Source organism: Neophocaena asiaeorientalis, unplaced genomic scaffold (assembly GCF_003031525.2).
Source record: "Neophocaena asiaeorientalis asiaeorientalis breed wild unplaced genomic scaffold, Neophocaena_asiaeorientalis_V1.1 scaffold635, whole genome shotgun sequence".
NCBI lineage: Eukaryota > Metazoa > Chordata > Mammalia > Artiodactyla > Phocoenidae > Neophocaena > Neophocaena asiaeorientalis.
In genome coordinates this window covers 2,015,671-2,030,874 of record NW_020174929.1, presented here as the reverse complement: position 1 = coordinate 2,030,874, position 15,204 = coordinate 2,015,671, and the positions used below count along the sequence as shown (strand labels likewise).

General features: G+C 52.7%; 1 protein-coding gene across 1 annotated transcript in view; it reads left to right on the top strand.

The window, feature by feature from the left end:
• The first annotated feature begins 10,183 nt into the window (after nucleotides 1-10,183).
• The window catches only part of GATA4 (GATA binding protein 4), a 48,007-nt gene continuing 42,986 nt past the window's right edge, over nucleotides 10,184-15,204 (top strand). The window contains exon 1 of the mRNA XM_024761390.1: nucleotides 10,184-10,361. Within this exon, the coding sequence (XP_024617158.1) occupies nucleotides 10,184-10,361 (178 nt within the window). The remainder of the gene's footprint in view (nucleotides 10,362-15,204) is intronic.

Here is a 15,204-nt window from a genome sequence, read left to right as displayed (position 1 = left end):
TATTCATTCTCCGTCTCCCTTTTATAGAATGTAAGCTCCCCAAGCAGAATTTTTCTCTGTTTTGTTCTATGCTGAATCCCAGCGCCTCGGACAGTCCCTGGCACTGAGTAAGTGCTCAGTAAAATTAGGATGAATGACTGGATGAATGAGTTAATTGGTGAATGAACAAATCCTGTCCCTCTGGGTTCTCAAGCCAGTCTTTTCTCTGTCTTTTCTGCCTGCCTTCTTCTGTCCTCCTTTTCTCTGCTTTCTCTTGTTTCTGCCTCTCGCCATCCCTCCCTCACTTTTTTTCTCGGTCTTGCTGTCGGACAGCGTCCCTCCAGCTTTCCAAAAGGTACGGGTTTGGGCCGTCCGCACCGGGAGATGGTACACCTGGCGTCTCTTGTCAGCCTTTGTCCTAGGGAACCGGGCAGCCTCCCTGTCCAGTCATCGCAGCCTAAGCGCCTAACCAGGTCCCTAGCTGAACTCGACCTCCAAAATCCTGACTGTGCGCCTGGAAATCCCTTCTTCCTGCAGACCCCAGAGTCCTGGGACTCCCGGTTTCCTTAGAGGCAGCCTAGATTTGGGCGAGAGATTTGTAGGTGGCGGTGCAGATAAACACTCTGCAGCGACTCAGACTGGGCCTCTCCGTGTCTGGCCTGGGCCTGGCCTCAGGGTCCTACTCTGAGAAATGGTGGTGACTCTAAGCACCTACTGTGTGCCAGGTGATGCATTCGCCTTTGAAGGGAGTGTTGTTTCTCCAACTCCCAGCAACCCTGAGAGATGCTATTAGCAACTCCTTTTGTAATTGTAATCATTTAACAAACATTTATTGAGCATCTACTATGTGCCAGCCCTGGCTGCTGTCCTCATAGAGCCTACATTCTGGGGTGTGTGTGGGAGGAAGAGGTGTGTATAAGCAACCACAGATAAACGAATTTGTAACTCCGGGGAACAGAAGAGCTAGGAATTAAGCAAAGTCACATTTTATGTATTCCAAGAACATTTATCGTGCTCTTGCTGTGTAATGGGTGCAGCTAGTGCTGCAGCTTCAAAAGTCCCTAACAGGGTAGGAGGGAGGGAGAACCCACAAGGGAAAGAATGGGGCCCATGTCACCAAGAGAGATCCTGGAGGTGACAGCCTCGGTCCCCAAGAGTAGGGCCCCTCCGGACAGCTCGGAGATTCTGCAGCCCCAGAGCGGGTCTCGGTGCAGCCTGGGCAGTGGGTACCGGAAGCTTCCGCTTGCTGCTGTTCCCCCACCCCCATCCGAAGTCCTCGGATTTGGAGGGGAGAGGGAGCCAGGCTGGGCGAGGGTAGAGGGGCGAACGCTAGGGCGTCAGCCTGGCCGCAGGGCGCCCGGTGCTTGGCGACCCGCTGGCGGCAGAGCCCGGACTTGCGGGCGCCTGGACTGGGTTTCAGTTCTCGCCTCCGCTGCCCCGGGACCTGAGGAATGCCCTCCCCATTCAGAAAGCTTTTGGCATCCTTCCCGAACTTGGTGAAAACGTGGAGACTCCTTTTCTTTCCCTTCCCACGGGTTCTTAGATTATGAGACACGAACTGTTTTATTTAAACTTGATTTTAATGTTTAAATGTCAGACGTCCTCATTAAATGAAATTTAGAAAGATTTGAAAAGCAAAACGAGGGCTTTAAAAAGCGTTTCGTTATAAAAACTCGATAATAAGTAGAATGGATGAAAGAACTAAGACTCAGAAATCTAGATTCGAGACCTATTGCAGAGCGCCCCGGCTTTGCCACCTCCAACAAGTGTCTTAACCTCTCTGGGTCTCCTAGTTCCCGTTTGTATGAGGATGGGAACATCTTCTCTCCCTCCCTCTAGCGCGGCGATGTTGTTGTTTCCTCGAAAAAAAAAAGGAATTTGAAAGTGTTCTGTAATCTGGAAATATGGTAGGGTGTGCCAGAAACTCTAGTCCTCAGGGCCGGAAGCAGCAGGAAGCGTTTGCGGTCTCCGAGACAGAGCATGGCTTCGCCTTGCAGCACCGAGTAGTATTTTTACAAGCAAGACAGAATTAAGAAGCGTGGCTGACTTCTCTCCTCACGTCCACCGGCAGGAGGCTGATGAGCGCTTCCTGGTGGGCAGAGCTCGGTTCCCGGGGAGGGGGTCTCTAGCCTCGCCCCCCAAGAATTCCCGCTGCCAAGGCACAGGGGCTCGGGAGGGAAAGAAGGTCTACTAGCCTCGCAGCTTAATTCGTTCTCCATTTTTCCGTCCGCGGGCGACGGCCCTGCTCCACACCCGGATCCTCTGTGCTCCACCCGCGGGGTGGGGTGTGGGGTGACTCTGGGCGTAGTGCGGGCCCCGCGAGTGAGGACCAACTGTCGCAGAGGGAGAAGGAATCGTGCCGGCGGCGCCAGGCCCGGCGGGGGAATTGGAGGGCCGCGTGGGGACAGGAGCCGGCAAACGTTCAGCGCGGGTCCCTTTGCCTGTCTGTCCCGGAGCCCTAAGGTACAAGCTCGCAGAGATGCGTCTACATGTCGGAGGAATTCGTTACACAGGACAAGGGGTGACTTTTCCAGTGCCCTCCCCGGTCCTGTCTCTCTGCGGGTTTCTTGCTCCCGATTAGAAGACTTTGGGGGCCTGCTGTTCTTTCAGGCGTCGTTGGTTTTCAGGGCTGGCGGCCGCCGAGGCTGATTTCCGCAGGGTGCCCGGCGGCCGCACCAGCCAGAACTGAGACTGTGGCCCCGGCGTTGCGCTCGGCTTAAAGCAAGCCCGCTTGGGTCCCGCCAGGGACTCCGGAGAACCCCGCCCGGAGAGACCGTCGCTGTTGTCGCTGTGAATCCCATCGTCCACTGTTTATTAACTTTTTTTCAGGGAACTAGAGTTCCGATTCCTCTGTACTCCATGTCCTGCCCTACAAATACGTCTGTAAGGTATGGACCGGCTCAAGTCCCAGAGGCCATTTAATGGAGCAAAAATTTCCGGCAACTTAGTCTTGTGTCCTGGAGAGATTTTTTTTTTTTAATCGAATAGCACATCTTAGTAATTCTTATTTGTCTAAATTTCACGACTTGACACTTCATTAGACCCAGGCCCTTAGTAAAAAAGAGGTCAAAGACTTTACAGTATTACATTTTCCTTGTAGATTATGGGAAAGAAAAGTGGAAAGAGAGCATGAATGGGGTTGGGCCATATCCCAGGCCAGCCCAGAGACATCTCCTTAAAAATAGCCAGGAGTCCGAACCTCAGAACACACCACACGCACACACATCCCCAACTCCATTCCCAGCGGCCTCCTGAGCGAGGGAGAAGCCTGGGAACTTAGTGGCAGCCGATAAACCTCCTCCAGCCGGCGGGCCAGCGAGGCCTTGAAATGCTCTCCGCTCCTGGCAACGGCGCGGCGGCCGCGGCTGCTCCCTCCTCGCCCAAGGGAGGGAGGGGGTGAGCGAAAGAAGGAGGGAGGGGGTGAGCGAAGGAAGGAGGGAGGGAGCGAAGGAAAACGAAACACCCTAAAAGAGCGGGCCGCTCGCCAGCCACTCTCGGGACCGTCCTTGAGCTAAGCCCTCTGGGGAGAAAGTTGGGGCGCTGGGCCCAAAGGGAGGGGAAAACGCAGAACACAGACACAAAATTCTCGGTTCCAGGCATCTTCCTAGAAGCAAGGAATTTTTGACGGACTCCCAGGCTTCAGCCCACCAGGAGAGCGCGGACAGGGCTGGGGGGCTGGGGTGTGTCGGTGGTAGTGGTAAAGGAGCTCTGTCGCAGGGCTGGCCAGGAGCGCCCCCCTGGTGCATCCGGGGTTCCTCGAAAGGAAGCGCTTAGAAAGAGCAGTCTCTTCCATCAGGGGTCTCACAACAGCCACGCAGAGCAGGGCCTGCTATTGCCCCCACCACTGTACGGGAGGCTGTGGGGGGGGAGTGAGGCGAGGCTGGCCGCTGGTCACCCAGCTACTGCGACCCTCAGCACACGCGCTCTGGCGCCGCGGCCGACCCGGCACTACGAAGGTAGCAGCCCGCGTGGGAGCGGCCCGCGTCCTTGGCTTTGCGGAGGACGCTCAGATGGCCGCTCCGCCAGATGCTAAGTCCCAAGGCCCAGTCTCCAGGTTCAGACCCTTTCGCCCTCTGGGGGTCGCGCGCGGGAGGCAGCTCTGAGACATGGGGCATTGCTGGAGCCACAAATTCCCAGGGAGGAGAGAGATGCCGGGGCAGCTTCCTGCTCCTCCGAGCTCAGCCTTGCAACTCCTCAGAAAGCCCTCGTAGGGCCCTGGCGCAGGCCTTTGGCTTCGTGGCTCTCTCGCTCACCCCAGGGGGAAGGAGGACCCGTTTCAAAGAGCACAGGGGTCGCGTGCCCTTCTCGGCTGCATCAGAAAGTGCGCCGGTCGGAGTGTCCCCGCGAAACCGCCTTTACCCAGGTCCAGCTTCCGGGATCCCCAGGACCACCTCCCTCTTAAGTTCCCAGGCCTGGGATCTGCAGCCCCAAATTCTGCAAGGCGCTGGCGAGGAGCTGGAGGAAGCTGGAGAAGGGACCCCTAGCACGCCACCCTCAGCTTCCCGGGCGCGAAGGGGCCCAGGCGGGCAGCGGCCCAGGGAGCGGCGTCGGTGAGTCCAGCGGGCGCTCAGCCCTTCCGCCGCTCTGCCGGGCGCCTCAGTTTTCTCTCTTCGGCCTGAGCCCCTCTGGACCTCCGCACCTTCAGCTCGGGGAAGAGAATTCCCCGCGCAGCCGCGCTCAGTCCTTCCTCCGGGATTTTCCTGAGAATCCCCACGAGTTGGCCACGATCCCTTTGGGGGGTTTCCTTCCAATCAGCCCCGCGTCCTAGCCTCGGCCTCAGCGCCCGGATTGCCCTCGCGCAGGCCGGGAATCCACGACCGATTACAGACTGCGGAAGCGGGTCTCGCCCGTACCCTTACTTCGGAGGCGCACAGGTTTCTTTCAGGGTGGTATCCCCGGCCCCCTCCCGACCCCTCCAATCTGGTATGAGAAACCTGCGTAAGGGAGAGAAACGCGACCTTATGGGGGATGGGGGGAAGTTTAACCGAAAGCTTGAGAGCCACCGGCCGGCTGTTATCTGGAGCTGAAGGCTGCGGTAATCGATGGGTTATTTTTACGCGGTAATAGGGCCCTGTGATTGCTCTATTAACCTTTAGACCTGTCTGAGGGACTCTCCGGCTCGCAGCCCCGCTGAGCTGGGGCCTCTAGGCACTGACGCCGACTCCAAACTCAGGCCTGCCACCCTCCCCGTCCCCGCTCTAGGCAGGGGGGCTGAGGCCGCTGGAAGAGTCCTCTCGGCGGAGAAACTCCGCTGGACTGCCGAGCTCCCCAAGTCCCTAAGTCCCTTGGATTGGAGCTGCGGCGCCGCAGGCAGCAGAGAAAACGCAAAGATCTGAAGGGAGGAGGCCGCGGGGGCTGGGAAGCTTCGCCCTGAAAGCGTGCACTTTTATCTGCATGAACATAAAACTGAGCGCAGGAGCCTGGCCGACACCCCGGGCTACTGCGAAGGTGAAAGGGAGGCTTAGGTGTCCGCGCTCTGATTGAGGGGGGCAATCTCAAGTTCGGTGTCTCTTCCTCCTCCCCAGAATCTGGGGCTAGGAGAATCCCACTACCCACTATCACCCGGAGCCCTGCAACCAGCCGGGCACCCCCGGTGACCCAGGGCCCCACACCCGAGCCGGGGTCGCGCCCAAGAGGTCACCTTCCCCGTTATCAGCCCCGCCCCTCGCCCCCCGCGTCCGGGGCCGCGGCTGGAACCGGACCACCAGGAAGCGTGGGGAGGAGGGAGGAGGTGGAAGGCAGGGGAGGAGGTGGGAGAGAGACGACTCGTTAATAAAGCTGACCCTGGGCAAAACCGCAAACCGAATCGACCTCAGGCAGGGCGGTGGGTGAAGCCCGCGCGCCCCGGCGGTCGCACTTCGGAGTCTTCCGAGGAGATCCCTGCGCCTGGACTTTGCCTGCTAGGGGAGTTTTATGAACAGCTCCGCAGCTAGGCGCCCAGCGGAGGTGCAGACCGTCGCGGCGCACCCCCGCCCCCTGTCCTTGCACGTGACTCCCGCGGGCCAGTCAGCGCCGGCGAGCGGGAGCGCTGGGACGAGGGGATCCGCGCCGCGAGCTGGGGGACTCCGAGGCGGCCGGCAGGGAGGCTGCGAGAGCTCCGCCACCGCCGAAGCTCCCGCGGCGCCCAGGGAAGCGCGCGCCGGCCTCCAGGAAGCTCGAGCCGCTGCAGGTAGGCTTCTCCCGCGCCTCTCCTTGCTCTTTCCCGTCTCCTCCGCGCTTGTTTGCTTGGGAGTAGAGAGGTAACCAGCGGATGGAAGGGAGACGTTGGTCATCCCCCTCTCCCTAACCTTGCCCAAAGCCGGCTCTCCTTTGGCTTAGCAGCTTCGTCAAAGCAGAGTAGGATTTGGGGGGAAAGCGGACAGGGATATTCGAAGTGCTTCTGGATTCTTTTTGTGTGAACTTGAACGTGTTTAATCCCCGCCCCCGCGTGCAGATTTCCCAGACCTTGTTTGCATCTCGCAGGCCTGGGCCTGGGTGGCGATGGTGGCCGCGAGAAATCCCCCTGACCGACTACCCTGCACAGGCTGCACGGTGGCTCGAACACGAAGGGAGTCAGACGGAGGAGTGTCGCCCGTGGGTGACAGAGAGGCGGTGGGAGGCGGCGCAACTGGGCCTCGGGCCCCGGGGAGGCGCTCCGAAGTCGGGAATAGCTGCTGAGCGCCCGCACTTTTTATGCCTCCCAGTTTTCCTATCTGGGGTCCAGGGGACTAAACCCACACTGCTTCTGGGTGGGATTGGCTGAGGGCGGGAACCCGGCGGAGAGCAGTGATGTCCCTCAGCTGGCCACGGCTAGCTACCCCGGTCCACGAAATTATGTCTCTTGGCTTTGGGCTGGGGGCGGGGGTCACCCAGGGGAGAGGAGGATGCCCAGGTGGTAGACTGCCACCAGGTTGAAAGAATGAGGGGCCTTGCGATTGGGGGAACAGGGTGGTGAGAGTCCCGGGGCCGGTGGGAGTCGCGGCCAGCGCTGCCGGGAAGGTTGGGAAAGCGCCTCGGGGAAGGATTTCCTGTGTTTCTCAGAAAAGGAACTGCAGCCAAGAGCAGGTTTCAGGCTTTTAAAGAGAGAAAGGTTTTATTGGGGTGACGGGGTGATACTCCCCCCTCCACTTCTGGATCTCCACGTCCCCCGCAGCGACCAGGTCCGTTATTGCCGGCTTGGCTGTGCGTTCGGGTGTGACAGTTTTCTGTGCAGCAGGCCGAGGGCGAAGGCGCCAGCTGAACCGAAGCAGCAGGAGCGACCTGTAAATGCACGGGAACGTTAGGACGCTCTCGATCCTCTCCGCTCTGAGAAGTAGATCAGAAAAGGACTCTGAGCTCAGTCAGCAAAAGGAAGAAAGCTTTCCTGTCTGGCTTGTGAATTTTGGGTGAACTGGGATGGGTGATGAGCAGGATACGGAAAACTGGGGCATAAGCCCGGATCCCCACAGCAAGGCCAGACATCTTCTGCCATTCTCAGGAGCTCGTTCTGCTCCCTCCCGGGATGGCCTGCGAGGAGGGTCAATTACAGAAACAAGCAAGAGTCTTTTAAAGGGAGTAGTTCATTTCTTGTCTTAACAGAAAGGTATAGAGGGGTATTTTTTCCCCCTCTATTGTTCAGTAATCCAACTCTGAGGTAATGTATCAGCCATTTAAAAAGGCAGAGAATGTAATAAAGACAGATGTTAGATTTATGGCGTTTTCAGCGTTTCCATTTTAAAGCTTAAGTTAGCACCTGTATGTATATTGGAAATTGGATTACAAAATTATAAATCTTCCTTTCCTGCAGCTATCTGAGAAAAGAAACTTATGACATTTGTTTTAGAACTGTAGGAGTATTCCAGAAAATACAATGAAATAGGTCAGCTATTTGATTTTTAAATCAAATACCGAATATTTTATTAAGGTAAACCTGTGTATTTACTTACTGAAGCCCAGAGATTCCTATAGGTATTAATTTTTTACCTTCATTTTCAAAGGGGAAAGTTGGTGATCTCAGGTCAACTTTTTAAATATCCATCCTCTAACTAAACTTCTTATTGGAAGGAAATGTTCCCTAAACCCATAACTTATTGTATAGTTTTGAAAGCAAATAATAAACCACTTAGGAGTTAACACATGACTGTATAATACTGTGCTATAACATTATTATTATTAGTGATGTTGCAAAAGTGGTTAAAAGCATTATATAGTATGTATTAGACATTCCTTTTCCAGAATTTTTTTACAAGAATAAAGATGACCATTTATTATAGTACATAATACGTCTGAAGCGTTTTCTCATGATACATTGTAGTAAAAGTAATAGTCAATTGTATAGAATTGTGCCTGTTATAAAAGTTTTATAAGGCCCTATTATAAGTGCTCTCCATATATTAATTTATAATCCTCGCAATGACCATACAAGATAGTTACCTTTAATATTTGAATTTTTGCAAATGAGGAAACTGAGACACAGAAAGGTTAAGTAAATGTGTCTACAGTCATTCATTCAGTAAGCGGCAGAGCCTGGATTTAGTACATAGTTCAGTTAATATATCTGTAAGTCTACTACTGCAATTAAAAAAAAAAATGTTAAGGGTAGCTGCCTCTCCTAAGGAGAAAAGTGGGCATGGACTGGACAGCCTTAAACCCTTGGAGTTCTACAGATCCTGTCCCCTACCCCCTTTAATTGTACTTTGATCTTAAAGGAGTTTCAAAACTTTTCGGTGCTTCAGTCCCCTCTTTTGTAAAATGAGGAGAGACACTTTTACTTAGTGGAATTGTGGAGAAAATGACCTGGAGCTAAGCAGGTGCTTCAGAACGTGTAGTGCTTAGTTTTATCAGAAAAATTGCCTGGTGAAATAAAAACACAGGATACAAGGATATAATCAAGTCCTACAAACTGTTCTTTCCCCCAAGCAGTCTCATTGGTGTTCTGATTCCATATGTGGGTGGATCAGTGATTCCATATGAAAAACCCGTTCGATGAATTGGAATGGTTCAGTGAGTACTGTAGCTCTGTAAAGTGACTTTGTACATTCCTCTTACTTTTCTTGATATCCAGTCTGCAAAATCTCCGAAATAAAACTACTTGCGAGAAACGTGTATCTTGTCTGATTTGATGTCCACGTGATATAGCGTATGGATAACAGATTCCACAAACTTTTTCACCGAGATTTAGCAGACACTGTGCTCACTTATAAATATTTAGACTCTGCCTCTAGTTAAAAAAAAAAAAAAAAAGATTGCAAACAAAAATTTCTTAGGCTGCTGGTTTTTATAAAGTTTGTCCTTGTCTTCCATGGGCAATCTAAAGTTCTTTCATGGCCAGGATCAGTTGGGGATAGGTGGGGGGACAGAGGAGATGGGGCGAGATTTCTTAGGTCTAGGTTCTGTGCGGAAACCGGAAACCCTTGGACTTTTAAAATACTGTGACAAGAATATGCTAGAAATAGGGTAAAATTAAAGTCCTTCCTGACAAGCAATACAAAAAAAAAAATGAGCGTGATCATAACCAGTAATTTCATGTCCAATAACTGGGAAGCCCCGGGTCTCTAAATCGCCCCTCCCCGAGGCTTCCCTCCGGCAGCCGGACCCCACGGCCTCTGCAGAATAGCTTCCCGCGGAGCCGGGTGGCCTCCGAAGCTGGGCCCCCGAGAGTGGCGATTTTGTTTGCAGGGCGGGAGAAGCAACCAAGTTTAGGGGAAATGGGCTCTGGAAGCTCTGGATGAACTTATTTCCCTCTTTGTCATTCCCTCTTTAGACGCGGCTGCATCTCGGAGGAAAGGAGCCAGCCCGGCCCTCGGCCTTGGAGCCAGCCTCCCGCACCCTGCACCGCAAGCCGGGGTGTCCTGAAGACGGCGGTGCCGCGCAGCGACAGGCCAGGCCGCGTGACCCCGGCTGGAGCCCCTTGCCCGCGCCCGGGCGCTACCCTGCGTCTTCGCGACCTCCAGTCCCTGCAGTGGATTCGGCCCCTCCTCCACCACCTCCGGGAACAACCGCAAATTCAGTTTGGGATTTTCCTGAGTAAACCAGAGCCTAGAGTCTTTGGCTCAATGCTGGATTTAATACGTATATATTTTTGAAGGATTCGTGTGTGTTTTTTTTTAACCTTTGATTTTTGATCTTCATTTTTGTGACAGCCCCTCACTTGTACATTATTCGTCTTTTTATTTTTGTATTTTTATTTTCTCTCCCCGCACTGATCCTTGTCCTGAGGACTCGGACGCTGCGAGCGCGCGGGGCGATGTACCAGAGCCTGGCCATGGCCGCCAACCACGGCCCCCCTCCGGGCCCCTACGAGGCGGGCGGCCCGGGCGCCTTCATGCACGGCGCAGGCGCCGCGTCCTCGCCGGTCTACGTGCCCACGCCGCGGGTGCCCTCCTCCGTGCTGGCCAACCCTGCAACCCGACACCCCAATCTCGGTGAGTGCTGAGCGCGCGTCCCCGGGCGGTCCGGGGCCGGAACAGAGGTAGTTCTGAGCCTTGTTTGGGACATATAATTTTTCACAGGTATGCGGGGGCGGGGGCAGGGGATAGAGGGGATACGTGAGTTTTTCCAAGGAAAGCAAACTGGGAGACAGAACCTGGCGGCCAGGGCGGGCGGTAGTGGCGGTGAAGGTCACAGCCCCACGGAACCCAGATTCCGTTTAGTGAGGGCGGGCCTGCCCTCTAGATCCTTTTCTGAAAGGGAGAGACGACTGCAGGGTGGCCCCGGGCATCGGGTGTGTCTGGGTCTACGTGCGCCCCGGCAGCACCCGTCTGTAGGTGACTGCGGAGGCCGCCGGGCGAGCCGGCTGCACAGCGCTGGGAGCACCGGGTTTCTGCTCCCACCTTCTCTCGGCCGTTGCTCAGCGTCCTCCGCAGGGAACTGATTACATGGCTTGGGCCCAACATCTTCTGGGCCATTTGGCGGGCCAGTTGGAGGATCCCTCGGGGTGGCAGAAGATTTTCCTGTCGGGGAGTTCACACCGGGAACAAATGAGGGACCCTAGCAATGGAGATGGATTGAACTGGGATCAGTGCCAGGTGGGTGCCTCGGGGCCAGAGCGTGTTGTGACCATGTGCTGGTCGGCGGGGCATAGGTGCCCAGGGCTGCGTTGGAAGCGCACTCCAGCTCGGTGTCCGGGAACGCGGGAAGCCCAGAGGTGCATCTTTATAATGCCCGACTGAAGTGGAGACATTGCCGGAGGTCCAAGTGTTCAGCCTCGTCCGGTCCCGAGGGCTGGGGTTAGAAACTACAATCGTAACGGGCACAAGTTTAATAGCTTCTTTGAACGTCAGACTTGGGAAGGACATCAAACGTGTGCCCCTTGCTCCCATTTACAGATGAACAAAATGAAGTCCGAGGAAGGGCTTCGGCGCTTCAGGCTGAGAGAGAAAGGAAGTGGCAACGCTAGTTCAAAATGCAAATGACCTCTGGTCCTGTGGAATTTCAGGAAGGGACGGGATCGGGCTTGGATGGAGACTACTCTTGTAGGGGAGGGGAAGCCCAGACTTGAGCAACAAAGTTAACATTTATTGACTACCTACTAAGTGCTAAATCCTTTCGCATTTGTTCTCACTTTGAAGAGTAAAGTCTGTTCCTCCCAGGTTTCCAGTCTTGGGCTGGCTCCGAGAAGGGTCCAGGCTTTGAAGAGCTTTTAATTTATCCTCAGACCCTGGGTGGCCTGGGGAAGAGCCCCAGGGGTGTCCGCCCAAATACACATCTCAGGTAAACTGATTAACCATGGATGTGGCGCCGGGTCTTGGAGCTGTGGCTCCCAGTTTCCCCCTCCCCGTCACGGGGGAGCCAGACGGCACCCCCAGAGAGGAAGGCCCGCCCCTCCCCAGGCTCCGGAGACCCTCGGGAGGACCTTGAGAGATAGCTCGGCAGCATCTCCATACAATGGCAGCTCGAGGTGGGCATGCTGGGCGTGGGCCCCTCAGGCCCCACGTTCTTAGAACCCTCCTGAGTTCTCTCTAGAGCTCCCTCTAGAACTCCTATTTTAAAATAGGGAGGAATGGTCCACACAGTTTCACTTCTTCGAACTTGGGGGTGGGGTGGGGAGGTTGCTTCCTAACCCTTGTGATCCTGGACTGAGAATTTGGTGCTTGGTTAGGGCAAAAAGAGAAGTCTGACATCCAAAGATGGGGGGGGGATTCTTTGTGGTCATGAGGGTCACAGCCACAACAATGTAAAAAACAATAATACGGTGGGGGAGTGCACACAGTGAGTATTTAGATTCTCAAATGTAACCCATACCAGGCCGGAGGGTGTTGGAGTAAGTAGTGTTTCCCACACTCCAGTGTCAACAGATGGCAAGCCGACCTTTAAGGAGGGCCCCCTTGCTGACAAGTGTGGCCTGTCTTCCTGGCACGCTGTGCTGTGTCCCACTACTTCAGGAAGTCCCACCTGAAGACAGCCCTGGGGTCTGGCCAAGCAGTTGGATTTTCTCTTCTGTACGCAGCCAAGTGTTTTAAGTGGGCAGGTGGTGAATGGTTCCACGTTACCTATGTGAGGGGACAGGAGGCACGTTGAATTTGTTGGCATTCAGATCTCCAGCATGTTCTGCGTGTGGCACTTGCATAAAAGCCAGTTAAAAGCAGCATATGTACATGTGCTTTTTATATGTTCCTCCTATCACATGGACCCTCCTGTTAATGCCTGGTAGCTTTATCGAGGACCATCACTGACATGTTAACTGATGCTGAGTGATCGAAGGATGATGACAAGTGATTACTGAGTCCGTGGTGTTTATTGAGAGCTTGCTGTGGGGAGTTGCCACTGGGTCCTAAGATGGCAGTACGGGGTGAGGTATGACAAAGGCAAACCTAGATTCAATTTCGGGTGCCCCTGTGATCTCGGGCAAGGTACTTACCTCTCTCAGTCTCCTCTCTTTTCATGTATAACGGGATGGTTGTAACTACTTTTAGTGTTGTTTTAAATTAGAAAAATAAGGTAACATTTGTGAAGTTCTTGGCTTGGGCACATAAATGATGGCTATTTGGGTAAATAATCACTATCATGGCAGAGTGACCAATTTTTCTGATTTTCTCAAGACCGAGGGCTTTTTAGGATTGGAGATTTTGAGTGCTAAACCTAGGACAGGCCCCCAACAAACGGGGATAATTGGTCACCCTAAACAGGCATGAAGACAGGTGAGTGACCCAGCAATGGGCTATGGCCATGAGCTGAGAGCAGAGGAGAGAAGACAGAGGTGTACCTCCCTCTGTCTAGGAATCTGGAAGTCTTCACCTAAGTGGTACCGTCTGCACTTGGTGCTGAAGGGTAAATAGAGTTTGTCAGGAAAAGTACCTGCAATTTGGAAAGAAAAAGAAAGAAAGAAAGAAAGAAAATGCATGCCCTCATTTACTGTCACACTGTCTGGTACCATGAAATAATAGAACCCAGCTTGGCTTTGTTTAAATGATGCATTTATCACCATAGGTGAAACCACACAGCTTAACTCATTCTTCACACAGAAACTGTTTTTAATTTCAAAGAGGAGAAAAAAGAGACCACCTTCATTTCTCTATGAAGTTTTAAACGTTAGTATTAACAATAGTTCATATCTTGCCAGAGTTCTTTTGTTGGTTATTGGACTAAGGCAAAAAGCAAAGTAATAAAAGCAAACAGGGGCCTCTGTAGAGCTCTGGACTTAGGGTGGAAGGAATGACTCTGCCTTGACTGCCATGTATATAAACTTTAATTCATTCCAAGTTCAATATGAGCCCTGACACAATCATTGAATTCATGAATTAGGCTGCACTGATGGAATTATGTGACCTTACTGAGACCAGGTACAGAGTCTCACCCATGTGTAAGTGCCTGGCACATGCTGGGCACTGAGCAAATATTTCAGTGGAGATCCAGGAGGGAGTTGCTGCAGTCCTCTGCCCAGGTCAAATCACACACCACGGCTGCTGAAGAGACCCACCGGAGGGCTCTGGGGAGGAGTGAGCCAGATGGGAGAGGGTTCCTGAAGCCTTGGGAAACCACTGGAGCAGTTTCCGTTGGAGAAGTCCCAGGGTGGGTAAGAGAGGGAGAGAGTGTCTGTGTATAAATATCTAAAAGGCAAAAGTCTATGTCCTTTTAACTTTGTGGTGCTCTAGGTGAGCAGATATTACGTTTGAGGAGAACACTTTTTGCACACAGGATTGTAGCTGTTGAAATGGAATGGCTATGTCTTATTCATGCACCCCTGGGCACCGAAAGTGCTTACGGAGACACCATGTGGCCATCTGCCAGTGGAGCTGTTCTGGGGACTCTTGCATTTCAAGGGCTTGGGTCTGCGTTGCTGTGCCTGTGAGTTAGCTGTGGCGGGATGATATAGCTGTCTCCTTTTAGAGATCCCGATCACGGTTGTTAACATAGGCATATCCATTTGTCAGAATTCATGGATGTATACTATTAAAATAGGAGTGTTTTATTGTGTGTACATTACACCACAATAACGGTGATTTTTGTACCAATTAATGCTTGTAAATGCTTAAGGCTGAAAAGGAAACTGGAAATTATATGAGACTATGCCTTAAAGAAAATAACATTGTGGTAGATGTTACTGGAAAAGCTATGAAAATATAGTTTATGATGGAATAACAATTCTTTTGTGTAATAGAAGAACAAGCAGTTATAATTTCAAAGGAGTGCAACAGTTTTGAATCATTTTAAGGGTTGATTAAAAAAAAATAACAACACAAAGAAATGCGTGTATATCACTCAGTGTTAGCCAAATGGTTTCTTTGAAAGCTTTGTCTCATTCACGGTGTTCTAAGAGTTTGTTTATGGTATAGGTTGGTGGAAGACTCTGAAGTGTTTTCTGGATCTTTTGGGAACTGCTTATCAATTAAGCCACTTGCTTTCAGAGCCAGTGCATTTATGTAGGGAACTTTGTGAGATGAACTCGTCGTAGGTAGCTTGTTTGGCTAGAGAATCATTCGTCAGTCTTTGAGAAACCAAAGTTGTTTAACTTTCCGTTACCACCCTGAGCAGGTCAGTCAGAGCTGGGGCTGGTCTGTGGTGTTGCCCTGAGAACCATTTAAATGGGGAAGGTGTGTGTGTGGCTGGGGAGGGGGGCGTAGCCAGGGATATGTCACTGCTTCTAGTGAGATCTGTCACCTGCCCAGGGGTGTCCCATTGAAAGGTCAAGCCACATTTGTTAGGTACTTTCTAAGCGCTCAGGTGAAATGACGCACAGGAGACAGCTTTAGATAACACTTTCTTCAGTATCCCTCCCTATTTTTTTTTTTTTTTTTTTTTTTTTATTTAACCAGCAAAGAAAACAAA